Below are 24,837 nucleotides of genomic sequence, written 5' to 3'. Positions count from 1 at the left end.
TTATAAAGTTTATCACCAGTATGAGTTCTCTCCTGTGTTTCAAGGTAACTGAAACAACTGAAGGATTTACCACATTTTTGTCATTCACAGGGTTTCTCTCCAGTATGAGCTCTTTCATGTCTTCTAAGGGAACTGTATTGATTGAAGGCTTTACCACATTTTTTATAGTCAGAGGATTTCTCTCTAGTATGGTGTTACTCATGTGTTCACATGGAGCAGAAATGACTGAAGACTTTACCACATTTTTTACGTTTATAGGGTTTCTGTCTAGTATTATTTCTTTTATATTTCTGAAGAGAACTAGAAAGAGTAACTCCCTTACAATATTTCTTATATGTAAAAGATATTTCACCAGTGTGAGCCCTTTTATGTTCTTGAAAGTAACTAAGACAACTTAATTCTTCCCCACATCCTACATTCATAGGGTTTTTCTCCAGTATGAGCACTTTTGTGGTTATGAAGGTATCTGGAATATCCAAAGGCTTTATCACATTTCTTTCATTTGTGAGGTTTTTCTCCACTGTGAGTTCTTTTATGTTTTTGAAAAGAACTGCAGAATCTCAACATTTCTTCCATTCCATTAATTCCACAATGGTTGTTCTCCATTGTGAATTACTTTATGTCTTTGAATAGGGAAACTTAAATGTTTTCCCATGTTTCTTACATTATGTAATGGCCTGCAGGTGATGGCTTGGAGCATGCAACTCCTATGGACTTCTTTTTTCCTACTTTACTCTCACTGCTTCATTTAACTAATATAAATATAAATAAATAAATATATATATATATAAAATAATGTTTCCCTTGATGAACAAATTAAATGACTTTTTTCTAGCAAATTGGGAAATGTTTGGAATTATGCTCATACTTACTATCACTAGGTGTTTGGCAGTGAAAGTAGAAACTGATAGAATGGAGTTTAGGGAGGGAGAGCATCAGGAAGAAGAGCTAATGGATACTGGGCTTAATATTATTACCAAGGTAATGGATTGATCTGTGTAGCAAGCCACCATGGCACACAGTTATCTGTGTAAAAAAACCTGTGCATCCTGCACGTGTACCCTGGAACTTAAAAGGTGAAGGGAAACAAAAGGAAGTTGGTAGAACAATTTTGAAGCATATTTTGATGGTAGTGTTTAGCAAAAACTTTAAGCAATGTTTATCTTCTTTATTCTCAGTAATTCTACTTCTGGTAATTTATTAGAGATGCATACAGAATTACATATGATAAGCTTTATCACACTTTTTTTTTTTTTTTTTTTGAGACGGAGTTTCGCTCTTGTTACCCAGGCTGGAGTGCAATGGCGCGATCTCGGCTCACTACAACCTCCGCCTCCTGGGTTCATGCAATTCTCCTGCCTCAGCCTCCCGAGTAGCTGGGATTACAGGCACGTGCCACCATGCCCAGCTAATTTTTTGTATTTTTAGTAGAGACAGGGTTTCACCATGTTAACCAGGATGGTCTTGATCTCTTGACCTCGTGATCCACCCACCTTGGCCTCCCAAAGTGCTGGGATTACAGGCGTGAGCCATCGCTCCCGGCCCATCACACTTTTAATGATTAAAAATTGAGGGAAAATAACACACAACAGGAATTAGTTAAGGAAATTACATACATTTATTCAATTCAATGGAATAATATGCTGCTATTAAAGATTATGTTGTAAAAGATTAATGGTCAACAGATAGGCTTATGATATGTTGTTAATTTTAAAAAGCAAGATTCCATGTAGTATATGCAATATATCATTTTATAAAAGGGGTGTGTGTGTGTGTGTGTGTATGTATGTGTGTGTAAAAATTGTAGATGAGAATATGTGACATAGGAACTCTCTTTGAGTGGGATCATGCTTAACTTGTTTTTTTCCATATTTTTTTGTATACTCCAAATTCTTTTCAGTCAACGTATATCATTTTAAATAACAGAAAAAAGCCTCAATAAGTATCAGTTAAATAAAAGTTAAATGAAGATACAGGTGAGTTAGATAATCTATAGGATTTCCTTTGTCACATCAGAGTCCCTCACTGTCTATGACTGTCCTTTTTGTGAACACTCTTTTCTAGTCTAAATTGTCTATTTTTTTGTACCCTGACTGTATCAGGTAAAATACTACTACTTTAGCTTTCTTTACTTCTTCCTTAAGTTACGCTTTTTCTGCGTTTAAGTCCTCCTCATTCTTAAGAGGGCCGCACACTACTTTTCTATACCTGTGGCCAAATGATTGACTACAGTTTCTCGCTCAGCCAGGAAGTGCAACAGTCATAGTCAACTTGACATTCCAGTTAACCACCGCTGATTCCAGTGGGTAGAGGAGATGAAATCCGTTTGATTTCTCTGGACTCCAGCTTAGCCTCTTTCCTCTGTGAAACTTGCCTTCAGTTATCTTGCTCCATGGTGATCGTTTTCTTCTCCTTAGTCTGATACCCATTATTATGTGTGTAGCACTTGCATGTAGTACACATCCATGTGTTCACATTTTTAGTATACATACTTTATATCCTAACCACACTTAATTTCAGAGACAATGTGTTAGTATAACTTTTTGTAGCCTAAGTAAATATAAAAGCAACTTGTACATTGTGGATATTCAATTTAAATAAATTGAAGTTAGTAAACATTTGAAATGATAAACAATATTTCCCCTGAACAGTATTATCTGTGCTTTATAACTTCAGATGCCTTCTACAATATTGACTCCCAAACATGTAACTCCAACTTCAGTCTTCTATATATTCAACAGTTGTTCAATAATAGCCCTATTTCAATATCCACAGGTATTCCATCCTCAGATTTAAATCTTAAGTCAATTCCTTTCATTCTATTCCCTCTGCTACTGCCTTTGAAAGTTTTTGGGTGTTTTTTTTTTCTTATATTTTTGAAACAGGCCTCTAACATATCGGCCTGATGGGTTTCACCTCATTTCACACTATCCTTCATATTGGATAAAGTTTTAGATTGTTTGCCCTCATAATTAAATCTTTGACTGGGTCGACTTCGTTTTCACGATAAAGTCTAACCTTTATTGTATAATCAGTAAATCACTTATGATCTAGACTCTCTCAAACCATGTGTTTTTTCCTGTCCATTACAGACTTATTTATAAAATAAGGCAAAAATGAATTCATGCATTTGGACAAGCATAAATGTTTATTCTCCATTTCTGTGTTTATCTCAGACTGGTAGCCAGCAGTGTATGGCCCCTTACCAATTTGCAGGTGATACATTGAGCACTGTCCTCTTAGCTTTCCTAGTCTCCCTGAATTCATACTCATTTCCTCTGACTGAAATGTCCAGGCTCCCCACCCTACTTAGAAATTCTCACCTCCTTTGGGAACCTTTCTTAGCCCTTCACATGGATTTAGATATTATTTTTCTTTTCCCATGTTATGTAAAACAAGATTCACAAAAACAGAAACTAAACTAAAACAAGATTTTTCCTTAGAGCACAAACATTCAGAGGAGGGCATTCAAGATTCTTAAATAATGAATTTTAAAAGTGTGTATGTTCATGAAATAGAGATTGAAGACTTTGCTTAGTGAAGTTTCTTCTTTCCTAGTAAACGCCTCTCAGCCTCCTTCCCTCCAACAAGTCTAGTGATTATAACAGGAAGTAACAGATTCAGATCAATATTTTTAACAATAAAACTGTTACATTCATTGATTCCTTCTAGGATGGCCCCAGAAGTTGCAGCAGTAGAGAAGAATGGTGGCTACAACCAACTCTGTGATATCTGGGCAGTAGGAATAACAGCAATTGAACTTGGAGAACTTCAACCACCTATGTTTGATCTTCATCCAATGAGGTGTTCTCATTATTTATGATTATACAGTTATTGATGAAGCCTTTGGGGAAAGTGAAATGCCTATAGCTCAGCATCAAGCTCATTTTTAAGAATGAAAAATAGTAAAGGTGTTGTAAGGGATTTAGGGATAATTTCATTTGAAACCTATTGTGGGCTAGTCTAAAGGTATTTACCTCAATTCATTGTTCATAATTACAGATCAGTCTCCTTGTTCTGTTCTTCTTCTCCTTCACACTACAGTACTTGACTAGTCTTTAAATAAATAAAACCTGTCTTGTACTGCTGCTCATAAAATAACAGAGTAAGTTGTCTGTACTGTTGGAAGCTTTTCCATTAAACAAATTTCCCTTAATAAGCACACTAGTATATGACAGTTAACACTATCTTAAGACTTTTTGAGTCTTCATGTTCATGCTTCTATCAGTTGATCTTGTTGTTGTTGTTGTCCTCTGTGAAATTACAAGTAAACAATAGAATGCAGATGAGACTTTTCTAGTTACATTTGATTTTGTTTCTTTTTATTTTGTCAAGGAATAATGAAGAGATATCTATGCTGAATATAATTATCATTTACATTCTAAGATGTAGTGTCTCAGAAGAAAAAGTTTGAGGGCTTCTGAAAAGTTTTGATACTTTGACAGAAAAGATAAATTAGGCTAAAATGGAAACTTTTAAAGTAAATGGGATAAAGCTTAAAAAATTACAGAATGGGGAAAGTGTTCTCCTAACATGATGGGCAACAGATTAATATATACTGTATAAGGAACTCATTCAAAGACTATAAGCATAAGGTAGATTAAGGTTTATGAGCAAGTACCAGATATGGGAAACTATTTGACCTCATAAGCAGCTAAAGATACATATATATATATATATATATATATATATATATATATATATATATAAAGATACCTACTTTTAGCTAGAATGCTGATAAGTATAGACCTTTTGGAAAATACTTCGATGTTATTTGTTAAGGGCAATACAAATGTTTCAGTGATTCCACTGTTTAGGGCATTACACTTCAGAAATAATCCAAGAAAAGAAAATTCTAAGAATTACGCATTTCAGGATAACAAGGGGAAAAAATCTAAATATATAGTAATTGGTGAATTGTTAAGCAAATTATTTAATACTTAAGGGCAGCAATAACATATGTATGAACCAAAGCAAAATGGAAAATTGATTATTAGTAAAGGAAAATTATCATTACTAATGTAAATATAATATAAGCATTTAGATAAAGACTAAAAAGATTAGAAAATTTTAAATAATAGAATGGTGGGAATATAGACTTTTTTTTCATTTTTCCTTTGAATCACTTGATTTTTAAAAAGGAAAAATCTTTGTTATGCTAGAAAAAGAAAGACTAAGGAATATGCTTAGAAACCTGGGATTTTGTAGGAAATGCTGAAATAGAGCATTTTAGAACTTCCTTCTTAAATTCTCTATCCTACTACCCCCATAGTCCATAAAAAAGTGGGTCACACGTGAGTTTATAGACAAAGTCTTCTTGTAGATTGGCTTATGTGTTTAATATAATGAGAGAACGTGGGAAATAATTGTCCAAAAAAGGAAAACAGTCAGGAAATTGATATAATTCGCCTATACATCCAAAATAAATATGGAGGCCAGTCTTTGGTTGAACATATGTCTTAATGTTAGAGTACCATGTCATCTCTATGTGTTAGAGAATTACATACAATTTAATATAGACACGTGCTTAAGATATAATACTAGTTACATATGTAACGGTATAGTAAGAAAACTTTTCTGGCATTGGTAGTAGGTAGGTTTGCTTTGTGAATAAGGGCTTATTGGAAATTTAAAGAAATTTTTCTGTAGGCTATCTAAAGTATTAAAAATTTAATTTCCATATCCCAAAATAGTTTTCATCTTTGCCTACATGTGTATGTAGTAGTCTTATATAAATTCATTACAGAATTCATTCTAATTGTTAGATGTAGTAATTTTGATATTGTTCTTAAACTATAATTTTTATTTCAGGGCTCTCTTTTTAATGTCAAAAAGTAATTTTCAGCCTCCAAAACTAAAGGACAAAGCAAAATGGTGAGTTAAAGAATATATAGTTTTATAGAATTTTACAGTCTAAAGGGGTATAGATTCAGTTCCCATATTTTATAGATAATTAAACAGAAGCCCATAGACACTAAGCAGTTTTCTCAAAGTTACACAGCTAAGTTGCTGGCAGACCTGTGGCAAGGATCTGGATTTATTTTCTGTTGTTTTTGTTTGTTTGTTTATTTATTTATTTGAGACAGGATTTTGCTGTGTTACCCAGGCTGGAGTGCAGTGGCATGATCATAGCTCACTGCAACCTCAAATTCCTGGGCTCAAGAGATCCTCCCTCCTCAGACTCCTGAGTAGCTGGGCCTACAGGCATGTGCCACCACACCTGGCTAAGTTTTGTTTGTTTGTTTGTTTTTTAGAGACAGGGTCTCATCATTATGTTGCCAAGGCTGATCTCAAACTCCTGGCCTCAAGGGATCCTCCTACCTCAGCCTCCCAAAATACTGGGATTACAGGTGTGAGCTACTGTGCCCAGCCCAGTGTTTTCTTTTTCCTTCCTTCCTTGCTTCCTTCTGTCCTTCCTTTTTCCTTCTATCCTTCCTTCCTTCCTTCCTTCCTTCCTTCCTTCCTTCCTTCCTTCCTCCCTCCCTCCTTCCCTCCTTTTTTCCCTCCCTCCCTCCTTTTTTTTATTTTTTGAGATAGAGTCTTGCTTTGTCATCAGGCTGGAGTGCAGTGGCATGATCTCAGCTCACTGGAACCTGTGCCTCCCAGGTTCAAGCGATTTTCCTGCCTCAGTCTCCCAAGTAGCTGGGACTACAGGTGCACACTACCACACCCAGCTAATTTGTGTATTTTTAGTAGAGACAAGTTTTCACAATGTTGGCCAGGATGGTCTTGATCTCTTGACCTTGTGATCCCCCACCTCAGCCTCCCAAAGTGCTGAGATTACAGGCATGAGCGACCACTCCTAGCCCGGTTTTTCTTTATAATCCAGTGTTCTCATAAAACTCAATCATTTTCCTAGCTCTTTGGCAGATTGGGTAAGAAGTGTGGTGAGGAAAGGATTAGAAGTGAATATATTAAGATTTTGAAGAAACATCTATTTTTGCCCTGGATTCCTTTACTTCCATTAATTACACATTGACTTTTGTGGAAGGTGATATGAAAAGAGCTTCCAGATACCATGACACTTAAAAATCAATCTCTGTTGGTTTTTCTCTCTCTCTCTCTTTTGTAATACTCAAAAAGATTATTACTTATTTTCATTCTAATTCCTTCGTTCTCTTACAAAGCAAAGCAGATCACCTATCTTTATAGTCCAAAGAAGTATCATCAATTGGTTAATAAAAATTAAAGATTATTTTTCTGGTGTTATCTTCCCCATACATTTAATAAAGGAAGCCATACAAATAAGTTTCCAAGTTCTTAAATTCTGGAATTCCTTATCTAGATTACATGGATCTTTGAGGATCTGTGAGCTCCCAAAATTCTATGTGTATATCCATTTTTCTAAGAAAACAGTCCATAGCTTATTTCATATTCTAAGAGGCCCCTCCCCACAAACAGGTTCTAAACCACTGCTTTATGTTTCAGTAGTCTGTCTTAGCATAGTTTTATTTAGGAATCAAGCCATTCTAGGGATGATGACAGGAAAGAAAGGCAAATCACACTGTGGAAAGAAAGGAGTTTATATTCTGCTGCTAACTATATTCCTTTGTATTGACACTGGGTTCTTCCTATTTCCTGTTGCCCTAAGTTCCTAGGCATCTGGAACTGAACAGTTTTATGGCAGGAATGACTGATATTCAGTCAGTGATGAATGACTGTTAGCTACAAATGCTAAATTCACAGTCAGATTTCAGAGCAGTTACTACCATTTAGGACCTTTGCCGGTCTCAGATACTGTCTGACTCCATGTTATCTCTGTCACAAGCCACCAAATCTGATGCAATGATTTGATTTCTCTGCAGAGAATTGCTGTGTGGTTGTTGTCATTGCTGATAAATACGGTTTTTTTATCCCTTTAATTCTTGTTCATTCTCTCCAGTGGAATCTTGGTAATGGTAGAAATACCTTTTTTGTGTCATAAATAATCAAAATGTGATAACTTTATGTCTTCTCCTTTCCCCACTTTATCAATGAAGGTGGCAGAAAACATTTCTAGTTGCTGAAATTGCTCCCTCTTCTTTGCCTTCTTTCCTAAGAAATTCATTTGCCTCTTTGGGACTTAAATAGTCTCTTAAATTACCCCATGCCTACTCTCTGTGCCATCCAACTCTTTTTGGTATAGCACTGCATTTACATACTAGGTAAATTACACAATGAGAAAAGGACATTTTGACTCCTAAGTATTACCTAGAAAGGAAGGTCATATAACATGTAAGTGACACAGCCTATCCATTTCTGATTGTTAGTGTAATTTTTGTGGTTGTATATTACTGTTCTGTTACTTAATTGTATTTTATTTAAAAGACAATACTGACACAGATGTTTCCAAGGATATATTGTACTTTGGATTTTGTTTTCTTGTTTTATATACAACTAAGTGGCCCAATAAAAAATCATGGTGTTTTAGACTTACTTACTGTTCCTAAGTTAATTTTATTTAATAACACCAAAAATTAATAATAGTGAAATATTTTTGTATGTCTCTTTTTATTTGAAGGTCATCAACATTCCACAATTTTGTCAAAATAGCGCTAACTAAAAGCCCAAAAAAAAGACCAACTGCTGAAAGACTTCTGACTGTAAGTCATTGAAATTGCAGAGTTTTCCTGTAGTCATGAATTAGACATATCAGTAGAACAAACGTATTTAGGTTTTTAATACAAAAATGTTAGTGATCTCTTATAGCAGGGGTCAGCAAACTTTCTTTTTTTATTTTTTTTGAAACAGGTTCTTACTCTGTCACCCATAGTGGAGTGCAGTGGCGTGAACTCAGCTCACTGCAACCTCCGCCTCCTGGGTTCAAGCCATTCTCCTGTCTCAGACTCCTGAGCAGCTAGGATTACAGGCACATGCTACTACTGCCTGGCTAATTTTTGTATTTTTAGTAGAGATGGAGTTTCACTGTGTGGTCAAGCTGGCCTCGAACTCTTGACCTCTGGTGATCCTCCCGCCTTGGCCTCCCAAAGTGCTGGGATTACAGGTGTGAGCCACCACACCAGGCCAGCACATTTTCTACAGTGGGTCACATAGTAAATATTTTAGACTTTGTGGGCCATACAGCCACTACCAAAACTACTGAGTTCTGCCATTATAGCACAAAAGCAGCCATAAACAGTGTACACATGTGGGTACAGTTTTAATACTCAGTAAAACTATTTACAAAAAGAGGCAGTCGGTGCACTAGATTTTCCCTATAGGCTGTAGTTTGCTGACCCCTGCCTTAGAGAAAACTTTAAAATGTTGCTGTCAGCTAAAATGAATTGCTTTTCTTGGCCTCTCATGTAAATTTATATAATACTCTGTGCATATGTGTGTGTATAAAATACTTTTATATTAAAAATAGTCAATGATGGCTGGGTGTGGTGGCTCACGCCTATTATCCCAGCACTTTGGGAGGCCGAGGTGGGCGGATCACGAGGTCAGGAATTCAAGACCAGACTGGCCAACATGGTGAAACCCCATCTCTACTAAAAAAACAGAAAAATTAGCCGGGCATGGTGGCTTGTGCCTGTAATCCCAGCTACTTAGGAGGCTGAGGTAGGAGAATTGCTTGAACCGGGACCCGGGAGGCGGAGGTTGCAGTGAGCCAAGATTGTGCCACTGCACTCCAGCCATAGCTACAGAGCAAGATTCCATCTCAAAAAAAAAAAAGGAATAGTCAATGATTACAACAACCTAAGAAAGCTTTACTGAAATGCCAATATTTAATTATATATGTCTTTATACATTAACATAATGTTATAGAATTCAATGTATGCAAATGAAGGACATACATGCTTTTCTTCTTCTTGTGATTGTAGACCATACCACAATATTCATTTGCATCAGCATAATGTCATAAGTAATGAATGTCATTGGTATAGCCATATCTAATCTATATTAATTTTATAACTTTAGATTAGAGAACTTTACATGAAGAAATTACTTTCTAAATTTACCCTACAAAGGCTCTTTAGTTTTATATAATATGCAATTATGGATTCTCTGCTTAATATTTTTACTAATACATTCTCAGTTTATTTATATTAGTAGACTCCCGTATGCTTATCTCTGTTGGTTACTGAATGAAAAAATGAAGATAGCATTTTCTGTAAGCCATAGATGTAAAGCCATACTCATGAAATTTTATTTTATTTTCTTTTACTTAGCATACTTTTGTTGCACAGGCAGGTCTCTCTAGAGCCCTAGCAGTTGAACTGTTAGACAAAGTAAACAATCCAGATAACCATGCACATTACACTGAAGGAGATGACGATGACTTTGAGGTAAGGAAGTGTTTACAGTCTTATATTTGAAAACAAATGTTTTATAAGGCCTTAAAGTTTGCTTTTTTTTCTTTGTCTTCTGGGTCTTTTAGCTTAGTTAAAACAGGTTTAGCTACCAAGATTAGTAGTGTAAACCATACTTTTCCTGCATATAATTATCAGTTGATACTTTTTTTATTGTGGTATAACCAGTTGATACTTTTTTTATCCTAGAACAGGATTAGTTCTTAACATTATCTCTTTTTACATTCTTAGTTTGGTTAGCCTGAAGTTTTGGTAGCTGAGATTGAAATCAGGTGTTCCTCTGCAGAAATGCAGAGGTGCTTTCCCTTTTAGTGATTGTCCTTCTTTTTGACATTAGCTTCTGTGTGTGTGTGTGTGTGTGTGTGTGTGTAAAGGACATCTGTTTCCAAGAAAATAAAAGTTTTAAGAGCCTTGCTTTTGACTAAGAAAACAAAAATTTAGCCATAGCACATATGCATATTATTTCTCACAAAACAGCCTCTTTAGAAATCTAGCTGCTTATTATTATAGTTTCTCTAGAATTCATATTAACAGAATGCAAATAATTTTAAAGAATGAAGCTGAAGTTCCCATTGGAAAATGTTACCCTTTTCAATATTTCAAAACTATTATTTCTTATATAATTAGTTGTAGGGCTATTCATAACTGTACTTGCCTTCTCTGAAAACATTATAGAATTATTTTTAATGTACTTTCTATAACAATACAACTTGTCAGGAAATTAGGGATGAGAAACTTCCTCTTCATTGGCAGGTATCTACTTATGGCTATATATAGCACAACTGTATTTTTTTGCCAGTCTTTCTCTTCTTGTGTTCCTTCTTCTCCTTTTATGATGTCATTTTATTTCTAAGTTTTTCTGAATCTCTCTTGATGTTCATTTTAGCCTTTATTTCTCTTATATCTCTACCTTCACTAAAGGAAATTTTCTGTTTCTTGTTTTTCGGTTTTAAATTATTTCCTATATCATACTATGGGCCAGACATGCCTTTATTTCTCTTATATCTCTACCTTCGCTAAAGGAAATTTTCTGTTTCTTGTTTTTCGGTTTTAAATTATTTCCTATATCATACTATGGGCCAGACATGGTGGCTCACACCTCTGGTCCCAGCACTTTAAGAGGCCAAGGTGGGCAGGTCACTTGACGTCAGGAGTTCAAGACCTGCCTGGTCAACATGGTGAAATCCCATTTCTACTTGGAAAAAAAATACAAAAATTACTTGGGTGTGATAGTGGGTGCCTGTAGTCCCAGCTACTTGGGAGGCTGAGGCAGGAGGATTACTTGAACCCAGGAGGCAGAGATTTCAGTGAGCCAAGATTGTGCCATTGCATTCCAGCCTGGATAACAGAGTGAGACTCGGTCTCAAAATAACTAAATAAATAAATACTGTAGTAACTACTAGCACTCATTGGGTACTCAGTGTGCGCCAAGTGTTAGGCCAAATAATTTCTATGTTAACTCATCTAATATCAAAACAGTACTTTGTAGTAGGTACCATTAATATCCTTGTTATACTTTTTTTTTTTTTTTTTTTTTTTTGAGATAGAGTTTTGGTCCTGTTACCCAGGCTGGAGTGCAATGGCACGATCTCGGCTCACCGTAACCTCCGCCTCCTGGGTTCAGGCAATTCTCCTGCCTCAGCCTTCCGAGTAGCTGGGATTACAAGCACACGTCACCATGCCCAGCTAATTTTTTGTATTTTTAGTAGAGACGGGGTTTCACCAGTGTGACCAGGATAGCCTTGATCTCGACCTCGTGATCCACCCGCCTCGGCCTCCCAAAGTGCTGGGATTACAGACTTGACCACCGCACCCAGCCCCTTGTTATACATTTTAAAATATTTAAATTAGATCGGGCACAGTGGCTCACGCCTGTAATCCTAGTACTTTGGGAGGCCTAGGTGCGCGGATCGCCTGAGGTCAGGAGTTTGAGATCAGCCTGGCCAACATGGTAAAACCTCGTCTCTACTAAAAATACAAAAATTAGAAAATATATATATATGTATATGTATATATCCTTGTTTTACAAATGAGGAAATGAGGGACAAAAAATGAAAGTAATTTGCCCAGCATCATATGGCCTATAGGAAATGGAACCAGGATTTAGATCCAGGCAAACTCCAGAGCCTACTCTCTTAGTTAATAAACCATCTTCTTTATGTATGTATTTAATAGAAATAGTCACTAAACAATCTTTTAACTCCAGTCTTTATTTCTTCACTGCCTGGTATATAGCATAACCCTGTCATGTTGTGAGTACCCAGTGAATATTTTGTTGAATGTTAAATGAACTTGAAGTGGAATTATTAAATAAACCAGCCATATATAAAATTTTTTTCTACTTGAACCACTGTTTGCAACTTGGAATTAATATTTTCATTGTTTAAAGATTCAAAACTTAGTAAATTTATTCTTGCATAAATATAGAATTTGATATTACTCAGTTCTCCAGTTCACCTTTCACTGGTTATATAAATAACCAGTGAAGCAAGCACTTCTTATTTCTTACCCTGTTTTGCTGGGCTTCCGAAATCCACTCTACTTTCTGAATTATCTATTTCTGTTTAATAATGTCACCGTAATTTTCCATTCTTGAAATGCAAAACCATGTGCCAGGCAGTTGAGGGCACAATAGTATATGAGACTAATACTATCCCTGCTATTATAGAGCTCTTAGTACAGTCTCAAAGGAAATTCAGAAATACCAACAAATAATTTACACATGTGATGGAATGGGAAATATAAGGTGCTATGGAGGCATATTATAGGGGTAGGAAAAAACTCACTACTGTAGAAGTGACATTTAAGCTGAAAACTTGAAGGGTAAATCAGAATTAGAAAAAGAAACAAATGTACATGGCCTGAACAGAGATGTTAATAACATGTTTGAAAGCCTAGTGATAAGGGAAAAGGCAGTGTAAATAAGGAACTAAAGAAAAGTCAGTCTAGGTCAGGCATGGTGGCTCATGTTCTTAATCTCAGCACTGTGGGAGGCTGAGGCGGGTGGATCACTTTGAACTCAGTAGAGACCAGCCAGGGCAACATAGCGAAACCCCACTTCTACAAAAAAACATTCAAGAAAAACTGGCTGGGCATGGTGACACACGCCTATAGTCCCTGCTACTCAGGAGGCTGAGTCTGGAAAATCGCTTGAGTCTGGGAAGCAAAGGTTGCAGTGAGCCGAGGTTGCCCCACTGCACTCCAACCTGGGTGACAGAGTGAGACCCTGTCTCAGAAAAAAAGAAGGAAGAAAGAAAAGTCAGTGTGACTAGAGCAGAAAACAAGGAAGAAGTAAGTGGTAGAAGATAACGATACAGAGCTAGATACCATCTGTCAAATCGTGTTTAAAATGTTTGGCTTTAGTCTAAGGTTAGTAGAAAGCCATTAAAGGGTAAGAGAGTGACATAATCAAAATGTGCATTTTTTTTTTAATTTGAGGCAGAGTCTTCCTCTGTCGCCAGGCGAGTACAGTGGTGCGATCTCAGCTCACTGCACCTCCACCTTCCTGGGTTCAAGCAATTCTTATGCCTCAGCCTCCCGAGTTGCTGGGATTACAGGCTTCCTCCACTGCGCCTGGCTGATTTTTATACTTTTAGTAGAGATGGGGTTTCACCATCTTGGCCAGGCTAGTCTCTAACTCCTGACCTCATGATCTACCTATCTCAGCCTCCCGAAGTGCTGGGATTACAGGTGTGAGTTACTATGCCCTGACAAAATGTGCATTTTTTAAAGTCTCAGTATCTTCAGAATGGTGAATTTATTACCAAAAACCTGTTAAAAGACTGTTGAAATTGTACAAGGCAAAAATAATGGTAAATTAGTCTGGTAGAGCAAGGATGGAGAAAAGTGGATTAACTTAAGAACTATGTTAGCGGCATAGGATAAAAAGGGTCTTTCATTCCACTGAACTGCTCTAGAAGTTAAAAAAAAAAAAATTAGAAATTTTGCTAATTATTTTTTAACAAAATCATAGAAGCTACAGGAATAGGCAGTCTTCATTTCTGAAATGCAAAGGTACTAAAAGGAAATGGGTAGCAGGGTTGTAATAAATCCTGTGACCTTGTAAGTGACATTGATTTTATTATTTTAAATTATCTGACTATAATCTTCAAAGTTTCTTATAATAAAAAATAAGGGAATAAAAAGGTTGAACCTAAATTCCCCCTAAGGGGAATTTAGGACTTTTCCAAGAGATTACTTGAAATTATGTACCACCAGACATAAACTGGATAAGGACAGATGTTGATTAAGAGTGAGAAAGTAATGGATCAATGGACTTGATATTCCAGTGGGAACATTAAACAAGTGTAATGGGAGTAAGAAAGAGAGTAAACTCAAACGATCAGAGATTTGTAATATAGATGAAATTCATGTATCAGAACTGATGACAGGGTCCAAGATGTGATCTTCAGGAGCTGAGAATACATTGAAATATGTGAGAATGTCATTAAAGATGAGATCAGAAAATAAGTCTAGAACAATGGATCCTGCTGGGGTTTTGAAATTCCTTGGTGTGTGGGTGGATATTGAAATAAGAGGGGAACAAATGAGCCACTTTCAGAGCCATCAGTGAATGAGAGTGAATCATCGGAAATTTGGTAAATAGGGATTGAGCTGAAGGCCTAACTTCAAAGGAGCAGGAGGTTCTACAGGTTGGGTAGAAGTAGTTTGCTTCTCACTTGGCTTACTACAATGTTCTTACTCAATCTCCCTGTATCCAATATTTCTCCCCTCTGTAATCTCATACATACTTAACAGATAACTCTTAAAGCCAAGACTGGCGATGACACTTCCTTGCTGTAAAGTTTCCAGAAATTTCTTTTGCCAGGAAACTAAGGTGAAGAGCCCCAGACTGACATTTACAGGCTTTGATGATCTTGCTCACCCTGCCACTCTATCTTTCCATCTTTGTCATCTCATTACCTAGTCTTCACTGCATCCAGATAGTAACTAACCCCCACTCCCGACAAACACTCCACAATTTCCTTTTATTTCTTACGTCACTTCGTTCATATTCTTCCTGTTGTCTAGAATGCTTTTCCCACATTGCTGCATATTCAGTGCCTACTGGTACTTAAGGCCCCAGATGAGATTACAGCTTTCCTGAAGAACTATACCCCTTCAGGTCAAAGTCATTTTTCCCTTCACTGGGCTTTAATAGTAGTCCATTTATCCTCTTAATGAAAGGCACTTGCCATTTTCTTATATGTGTATATTTGTTTGTCTTATCTTCCTGGACTACAAGCTCTTTGAGGACAAGATTTGTGTCTTTGAATCTCTTTAGTATTTTATGCAGTATAACTATGCAACAAGTGGAAAAACTTCCAAAGTATCTTAGCATTCATTGTATTTGTTTTATGTTTATCTTATAATTTACTAGTAGATACTCATATTTATCAATAAATGATAGTTTAAGAAAGTTTGACCTTTTAACTTTATCATTAAAATTTGTTAATATATATATATTATTCTTATATTCACAGCCGCATGCAATCATTCGTCATACCATTAGATCTACAAACAGGAATGCCAGAGCTGAACGGACTGCTTCAGAAATAAATTGTATGTGTTTGGTTTACATTTTCCACTGGTGGTTTTGGAGGGTTGTGCTGGGTGTTCTTGTATGTTTTGTAGAATAATAAAATTGCAGACTATTTAAGACTACATACTTCAACATAACAGACTACTTCTAAAATAGTGGTTGCTTTTCTGGTTTTGATGGAATTCCCTTGGTTTCTAATTTTTGAATAATTTTTATTTTTTAATTATGGAGATAATCATGCCCAATGCTAAAAATCTGCAAGAAAAAAAAAATACAAAATTAACATTATACACAATCATATCACCCAGAACCAACCCATAGTTAATATTTTGCCACATTTCTTTCATTTTCCATGTGTATTTTTAAATGGCTGAATTTGTGCTATGCATAAAATTTCACTTAATAATAGAAGTATTTTCCATATATTAGCATAAACTTTATAACCATTCTGTTTAGCAATTGCTTTCAGTTTCATTAATTGATATATCATAGTTAGCCAGTTTACTCTCACTGCACATTTGGGTTGGTTTCAGGTTTTAAAAATCAGATTAGCACTAAGATGAATCTTTTCTAAAGCAAATATTTCAAAAGAGAGATTTTTTTAATTTAATAATGAAAATTTCCTATCAGTATTTATCAACTTAGCCACATTAATTTAGAACAAAGATTTGTAAAGAAGTTTTAGTTTTTCTCTGGTTTATTGACTTAAATGAATATTTGTTCTGAGAGATTTAAAGTAGTTTACAATAAAATAGGGTATATGACTAACAAAATCAAATAAAATTGTATACCATACTAGAAGGAAGATAATTCATTAATATTGGAGCTAATTAAAATTATTGCCAATGTGCAGTTTGTTTAAGTCTGAGTTTTCATAAACCCAAACATTTCTAGATTTCTGGGTACAGCTTTAAAACTCTTAGTCACTGGAGAGTTAGAGTATGTTTCCCTTCTTAGTTGTTCCAATCAGTTTTTTCATAATTAAGCCAGTAATTCAAGATTTAATGTCTTTGTTAGTGCCTAGACTGATGGATGATACCTTCTTATGCAGTTCTCACCTTATATAGTCTGAGATGAACTCTGTGGGCCTCAAATACCAGACAGAAAAGTAGCAAAGTTGATAATCCATTGTAACATCATTTATCTTTTCTTGTATACTTTTGGGGTTTGTATCTTATTTAGCAAGGCTTTCTCGATTCCAAAGTTATAAAATAAATTTTCTATTGTTTCTTCTTGTATTTTTAATGTCATTTTAAAAATATTTAAAAATCTGGTATAAATTATTTGGTAGAAGATATGAAGTATAGATTCAATTTGAATTTCTAGATGACTACTCTTTTGTTTCATATTTATTAAGAATGCAGTCTTTCTACTCATAGATTTGATATGCCATCTTTATTATATACCAAATTGCCATATATATTTTAGGATTATTTCTGGAAATTCTATTCTATTGCATAAATGTCTGCTCTTGTGCCAGTAGCATACTTTTGGTTATTATATCTTTATAATATCTGTTAGAACTAATCCTACTCCTACTCTCTGCCCCTCCGCAGCACACACACATATATACCTTGTCATACTTCTTTTTCATTATGACATTAGCTATTGTGTTTCCCCCACATAAACTTAAGAATCGGCTTATATGGTTTAAAAAAAAAACAACTCAGTGTTTTTTACAGAGATCTTATTACTTTGAGAGAGTTGACATATTTATGATATTCAGTTTTCTTAATCAAAATAGGCTTTTTCAGAGATAAGATCAAGATTTAGTTATTTTATATTCAGTGAGGATATCAGTGCCCAAAATACCAATATCCTCATAGAGTGAGCTGTATGTACTTTAAAGCACCAGAAAGAAAGTAGAGTAGAAGGTCATGTTATTAATGAGTTGTCTTTGAAGTTTTGCAAAACTTTTGTGTTTATCAGGAGCGTTTTTTACCACTTTGCTTTTATTTATTTGATAGATTTTATACTATTTATTTCTGCTTTTTTTTTTTTTTTTTTTTTGAGATGGAGTCTCACTCTGTTGCCCAGGCTAGAGTGCAGTGGCATGGTCTCGGCTCACTGCAACCTCTGCCTCCCAGGTTCAAGTGATTCTCCTGCCTCAGCCTCCTGAGTAGCTGGGATTACACACACCTGCTGCAACACCCAGCTAATTTTTTGTCTTTTTAGTAGAGGCAGGTTTTCAACTATGTTGGCCAGGCTGTTCTCAAAGTCCTGACCTTGCAAGGCCCTCCTCAGCTTCCCAAAGCTCTGGGATTACAGGTGTGAGCCACCACACTTGGCCTCTACTCTGTTTTTTGTTTCAGTTTTTAAATTGAGGTGGTAACTTATATACAGTAAAATGCTCAAATCTTAAGAATACTCCAGCCGGGTGTGGTGGCTCACGCCTGTAATCCCAGCACTTTGGGAGGCCGAGGCGGGTGGATCATGAGGTCAAGAGATCGAGACCATCCTGGCCAACATGGTGAAACCCCGTCTCTACTAAAAATACAAAATAATTAGCTGGGTGTGGTGGCATGAACCTGTAGTCCCAGCTACTCAGGAGGCTGAGACAGGAGAATTGCTTGAACCCGGGAGGCAGAAGTTGCAGTGAGCTGAGATCACACCACTGTACTCCAGCCTGGTGCCTGATGACAGAACAAGACTTCTGTCTCAAAAAATAAAAATAAAAGCATCCTCCAGGATGAATTTTTAAATATACATGCTCATGTAACTACCACCCAGCTAAAAATACAAGAATAGAACATTATCAAACTCTCAGAAGGCTTCCTTACGAGAACCTTTCCAATCAGTATTCTTAAATTCTATACTCCCCTGCCCTCCCTCTGCCCAGGCTAATCACTGTTCTGATCTCTGTCACATAAACTGGCTTTTACCTGATCTTGACCTTCAGGTAAATGGAATCATTCAAAAAGCACCCTTTTGTTCCTGACTTCTTTTACTCAACAGTATGGCTTTTAGAGTCATGTGTAGCAATAGTTCAGTTTTCACTATACTGTAATATTTCATTGTATGACCATACCACAATTTATGTATTCTTCTGTTGATGAGCATTTGATTTATTTCTAGTTTTTGGCTGTTATGACTACTGTAAGCATTCTTACAATGTATTTTCAGTGGACATAAATTATTATTATGAATCACACCCAATCAGTCTAAGACCACCAGGGACAAATGTGTAGTCCAGCAAAGCCAGGTTTACTGACTCCTTGCAGTGACTGAGAACACACACCAGAGGAACTGAACCATTCAGGATTTAATCAAACAGGAGAAAAGAAGTACAGGATTTTGGAAAGAATAAAGTTCAGGTGAAATTTAAGTGATGACTGAAAGCAAAGTAAGGATGCATATGAAAGGGTGAACAGTTTACTGTAAAAGTAAACTCGGAGTCTGTTTCCTTGGAAACTTGTTGAAGTGTTGTGTTCAGAAATGCCTTATTTGAAGTTCTGCATCTGGATTGGAAATTGAGTCCGTTTCTCTGTGTCAGTGATTTAGGCCAGGCAAGAATAGGGTGATTCATTCTAAACATGATTTCATAGAGCAATATTTCTGGCAGTCATTGATTTAGAGAGAGAGATTTCTCAGTTAGAAAGCAATATAACTCAGAGAGGGCCATTATATGAAACTTTACATGTGCAAAATGTCCTTGAGAGAAATATTATTTCTTGTTGACTCTGCATTTGGATTTGTGTCTGTCCTGTCAGCCTGATGAATGGCAAGGCAGATTTCTTACTTTCTCAGTCTGATTCAGATATGAGTGTATTAGCTAAATTACCTTATTTTTTTGCCGGGGACGGGGCGGTCATCTGAAGAGTATATTAGTGGTTGAGCCCAATTACCTTGGAAACCAACTGATTACGTGGAATTGGCACCAAAGGAAGATAGGAGGTATTCACAAATAGTATAAGCCTAACAGTTAGTTTAATTGTATAATTTTAGTTGACTCATGAGTAAATTTCAGCCAGGTATTAGACTCATACTCCAGACTGACAAAGGCTGCAAAGGGCAATAGTAAGAATAGGGACTCTACAAGTATAATTAAGAAGTAACAAGCATCTGTCAGTAGTCCAAAATCTCCAGCTACCAAAAGGTAGGGAATGTGACTAAGAAAATAAAGTACTGTTGCTGCAGTTTCAAGTAAGACAACCAGTGGCTCCAGTTATCTTTCCGTGGGTCTTGGGTAGACCTTCCACTTCCATCTGACTTGAGTGGAAGCTCTCTTCTTTATGTAGTCATCTGCTTCAGAAGGATTCCTTGTCACCTCTTTTTGAAGTGTCCTGCTGGGACAATCTTCCAGTGATTTAAGATTGGCTTACATCTCTATATTCAAGAGACATTAATACAGGGATCAACACCCTATTTTACCATTGCATTAGTTATTAACAGTGCCTGGCAAAATTCTATTTATTGAGATTAGAGGGCAGTTTTCCAGAAGACCATCTCTGAATTTTAATGTAAAGGTTGCTTTAGAGGAAATACTTCCTGAACCTGTTTGAATGGAAAACTGTGTATACTGTGAGTTCCAGTTAGTAACTGGAGATATAATAAACGTAGAAACTTGAGTTGGTGGCAGTATTTCCAAATGTGTAGGATGCTCAGATTTTGGTTTATTGAGAGAGAGTTAATGAGCTCCAGGGGAACTGCCCTCACTTGTCATTCGGGCAAAGGAGCAAAACAACAACGGAAAACCCTTTAGGCTAAGGAAGTCTCAGGATTTCTGAAAGTTTAATCAACTTCAGTTTGAGATTTCCATTTGTCCTTTTTATCTTACCTGAAGGCTAAGAGTGATAAAGGCAATAGAGATTTTGAGTAAAATATACAGATGCTCCCCGATTTATGATGGGGTTACATCCTAATAAACCCATAGTGAGTTGAAAATACCATAAGTCAAAAAAACATTAAACACACCTAACCTGCCAGACATCATAACTTAGCCCAGCCATCTTAAACATGCTTAGAATACTTAACATTAGGGTAGCTGATTGGGAGCTCTGGCTTGCTGTCGCTGTCCAGCATCTTAAGAGAATATCATATTATATGTCTCTAGTCTGGGAAAAGATCAAAATTCAAAGTACAGTTTCTACTGAATGCATATCACTTTTGTACCACCAGAAAGTCAGAAAATTTGTAAATCAAGCCTTCATCAGTTAGGAATCATCTGTATTGTCTTACAAATCTCCTTAATAACAGTTGTAGAGAGGTTAAGTGTTTAATCAGAGATTTCCCAAGTAGGTATATTCATCCTAAAAATAGACATATAATTGCCAAATAAAACCCTTTATTGACAGAATAACTATTTTGCGGTGGTTAAAAACCTGAAGTATAACATACCTGTATGTTCTTTACATCAATATTTTTTAAAGCTGCCAATTACAACCCAATTTATGACATCAACTCAGTTTTTTTAAAAAAAGAGATGAGGTACTGCAATATGAAATTTTTGTGGGTTTTTTGTTTGTAAGCAATTTGTGATGTGTCTTAACTGCATTTTTTCTTTGTGTTCTATCTTGGGTTCATTGAGCCTCTTAGATATGTAGGTTAATATTTTTCATCAAATTTGGAAAATGCTTGGTCACTGTTTATTCAAAATTTCTGCCCCAGTCTCTCTCCTCTGCTTCTGGGACTCCAGTTATATATGTTGGAACACCAGATGTTGTCCACAGGTCATGGAGGCTTTGCTCTCCCTATCTTCTCCCTTTATCCACACATAAGTTGTTTTTTATTTGTTTGTGGTGTTGTTTGTTTTTTTTCCACTGTACTTCAGTTTTGTTTCTGTTGCCCCGACTTGAAGCTCATTGATCTTTTTTACAGTGTTGAGTCTACTGTTAAGCCTATTCAGTCAATTTTATTTCAGCCAAGATTTTTTTGGATCTAGACTTCCAGTCATATATGTAATATACCTGTACACACACACACACATATATATAATTTCTGTTTTTCTACTGAGATATCCTGTCTACTCACTTACTGTGTCTATCTTTTCTGTTAAATCTTTGAACATATTTATAATAGCTGTTTTGAAATTCTTGTCTGCTATTTTTAACACCTTTGTCACCTCTGGGTTTGTTTTTATTAATCTGTTTTCAACCGATTATAGTTTCTATTTTCTAGCTTCTTCACTTGTCTTTTTTATTGTATCTTGGACAATGTAATACAGTGTTGCGCATCTGGATTTTATCCTCTTTCTTTAAAGAGTTAATTACCTGGTATGTCTACTTAATCCTTTCAAGGCTTATGTCAGGTGTTAGTAGAGTATTCAGCAAGGTCTTTCCTCTGGTAGAAAGCCAGATATTTTTCCTGGACCTGTGGGATCTCCAGAAGCTCACAGTGCTCTGTTGGCCGTTTTCTGAGATACCTTGCATAGTCTTACTTTGCTCTTGGTATTCAGCCAAAGACTTAAGGAAACCTCTTTGCATATTTCTGGAGTTCTTCCTGTATACAGCTTTCTTATTTCTGATATTGTGCCCTCTTTCTAAGCAGCCTCAAATTCAAATCATTGTTCCCTTCACCTTTTGAGACTGTTATTTTCTCTTTGGGCTCCATTTTCTTGTGTCCTGGTTTGGAAAGTGCCCCCAGGCAGAAAATCAGGGTAAATACAGCTCTTAACACCATGTATTTTCTTCCTTTAAGAGTCACAGCCCTGTGGTATCTGTAGTGCATTGCCTCCAAACAGTTGCTTTAGTTTGTACACCCACAAACATGCAGACATATGTAAGTGTTACATGTAGATAGTTGTTTATACAGAAGGGTAAGCCCAATTTCTGTTCATTAAAAATGGCCAGGCACGGTGGCTCACACCTGTAATCCTGGCACCTTGGGAGGCCTAGGCAGACTGATCACCTGAGGTCAGGAGAGTTCCAGACCAGCCTGGCCAACATGGTGAAACCCATCTCTACTCAAAATACAAAAATTAGCTGGGTGTGATGGCCCATGCCCGTAGTCCCAGCTACTCAGGAAGGTGAGACAGGAGAATCGCTTGAACCTGGGAGGTGGAGGTTGTAGTGAGCTGAGATTGTGACAGTGCATTCCAGCCTGGGCGGCAGAGCAAGACTCCATCTCAAAAAAAGAAAAAAAAGTAATGTTTTCACATTTATGCCTTTTATAATGCATCTTTAGGCCTGCTTGCCAGTGGTTCTGGTTGTCACAAAAACAAACTTTAGCTCATCTCTGTTTCAAAAGACTATAGAGGTTCTTTATGAGTTATGATAGTAGTTCTTGAATTCAGATTTTTAAAAATTATGTGAAATAAGTCATTAATGACCAGGACTTTTTATTTTAAATTTTTAAAAGTAGATACTGTATTTTATGTAATATCTTCCAAACTTCTATTGAAAAATTTATGAATGCTGTTTTTGTTTAATATGATAAATTATGTCAGTGCTCTGTATTTGCTTTTTACAAGTCTTATTTTTAGGGATAAGGACAACTGTATCATATTTGAAAGTGCTTTTTAAAGGAATTTTGTTTGCTAAGATTGTATGTAGGAATTTTGCATCTCTATGATGCAAGTATGAGTGTTAAAAAAAATTGGGGGGCTTTTAGTCACACTGGATTTTAAAATTTTTAAATTTTAAATACTTTATAAGGAAGTAATAAACCTTTCTCTGTTTTAGAACTTTTTTTTTTTTTTTTTTTTTTTAATAAATACAGATGGGGTTTCACCATGTTAGTCAGGCTGGTCTTGAACTCCCAACCTCAGGTGATCCACCTGCCTTGGCCTCCAAAGTGCTTGGATTACAGGCATGAGCCACCGCGCCTGGCCAGAACATTTTATACAAAAGAAGTTAGTCTTCGAATATTTTGAATAATTCTGAAGTCAGTATGACTAGACCAAATAAAATACATATTTAGCAAAATATATCAAATTCCTGAATGCCATTGTGACATTTAATTTGATGGAAGTCATTTGTTTTGTTTAGATAATTTATAGGTTGTTTTTTTAGTTCGTCTCTGCCATGAAGTTATAGCTTAAACCGTCTCGAAACAGTCTACAGCATAGAGAAAATTCTTAAAGTTTTCACTTAGTCATTTACTTTTAATGAATTCTTAAAAATCTCTTCTATGCAAAAAAAATTGTTTGTGTAATTTCCTGATTCCAACCAACAATTAAGTAAAGCTGTTAGGAAGACCCAGTTTGTTACTTACTTTTGGTATACATAACAAAGAGGTACTCTAGTAGTAAAAAAATAAGATATTTTGTCTTCTCTTCTTTCCCCTCTTCTTTCTCCCTCCCCCACCCTATGTACAAACTCGTCATTACATTTCTGAGATCAGCCCTTTGAGATGCTGAGCTTGTACATACCTGTTATATATTTTGCAGTTGACAAATTACAATTTGAACCTCCTCTGAGAAAAGAAACAGAAGCACGGGATGAAATGGTAAGAATTAATTTTTAAAACATTATTTTTATATTAAGATTTGAGAAAACTTTTTTTTCAGTTAGTTGTACTTTGATCGGGAAACAAAGTGATACACTCTTTTCAGCATTAATTTGATACTTTTTCCCATATTAAAGTTTTTAAAAGGTTATAGTTGTATTTTTACTAGAGCACAATGTAATATACTGTTTCAGCCATTCATTTTAACCTCCTTAGTCTTTTGAAGGTTTTACATGTTATTAAATACACAGAATTTGATTCTTAGCTTTAAGCCCTCAGGACCTTTTTTTTTTTTAAAACTGATTATGTTTGGTTTATAGTAAATTCTACATTCTGTATTGTCTTACTTTTTAAAATGTATTTTATTTGTTAATATAGCTTCTTTTTTAACTATTGCTTCTATTTTGAAGTTACTGTTTAGTTACCTCTTTCCTTATCTAAAAGGAAAAAAGTGGCCAAATGCAGTGGCTCACGCCTGTACTCTCACCACTTGGGGAGGCCAAGGTGGGCAGATCACCTGAAATCAGGAGTTCCAGACCAGCTTGGCCAACATGGTGAAACCCCATCTCTACTAAAAATAGAATTGGCCAGGCATGGTGGCATGTTCTTGTAATCCCA

The 24,837-nt window shown here is 35.9% G+C and overlaps 1 protein-coding gene across 3 annotated transcripts in view; it reads left to right on the top strand.

Annotated features, from left to right (window-relative positions):
- Positions 1 to 24,837, top strand: part of MAP4K5 (mitogen-activated protein kinase kinase kinase kinase 5) — a 118,881-nt gene that overhangs the window by 61,912 nt on the left and 32,132 nt on the right. For all 3 annotated transcript variants that reach the window (XM_035260466.3, XM_078334875.1, XM_078334874.1), the window contains 6 exons: positions 3,673 to 3,804; positions 5,812 to 5,874; positions 8,501 to 8,582; positions 10,152 to 10,268; positions 15,776 to 15,854; positions 24,161 to 24,219. In XM_035260466.3, the coding sequence (XP_035116357.2) occupies positions 3,673 to 3,804; positions 5,812 to 5,874; positions 8,501 to 8,582; positions 10,152 to 10,268; positions 15,776 to 15,854; positions 24,161 to 24,219 (532 nt within the window). The remainder of the gene's footprint in view (positions 1 to 3,672; positions 3,805 to 5,811; positions 5,875 to 8,500; positions 8,583 to 10,151; positions 10,269 to 15,775; positions 15,855 to 24,160; positions 24,220 to 24,837) is intronic.

The sequence above is a fragment of the Callithrix jacchus genome, chromosome 8, assembly GCF_049354715.1.
Source record: "Callithrix jacchus isolate 240 chromosome 8, calJac240_pri, whole genome shotgun sequence".
Taxonomy (NCBI): Eukaryota; Metazoa; Chordata; class Mammalia; order Primates; family Cebidae; genus Callithrix; species Callithrix jacchus.
The sequence above is the reverse complement of the archived record's forward strand: the minus strand, read 5'-3'. Positions and strand labels throughout refer to the sequence as shown.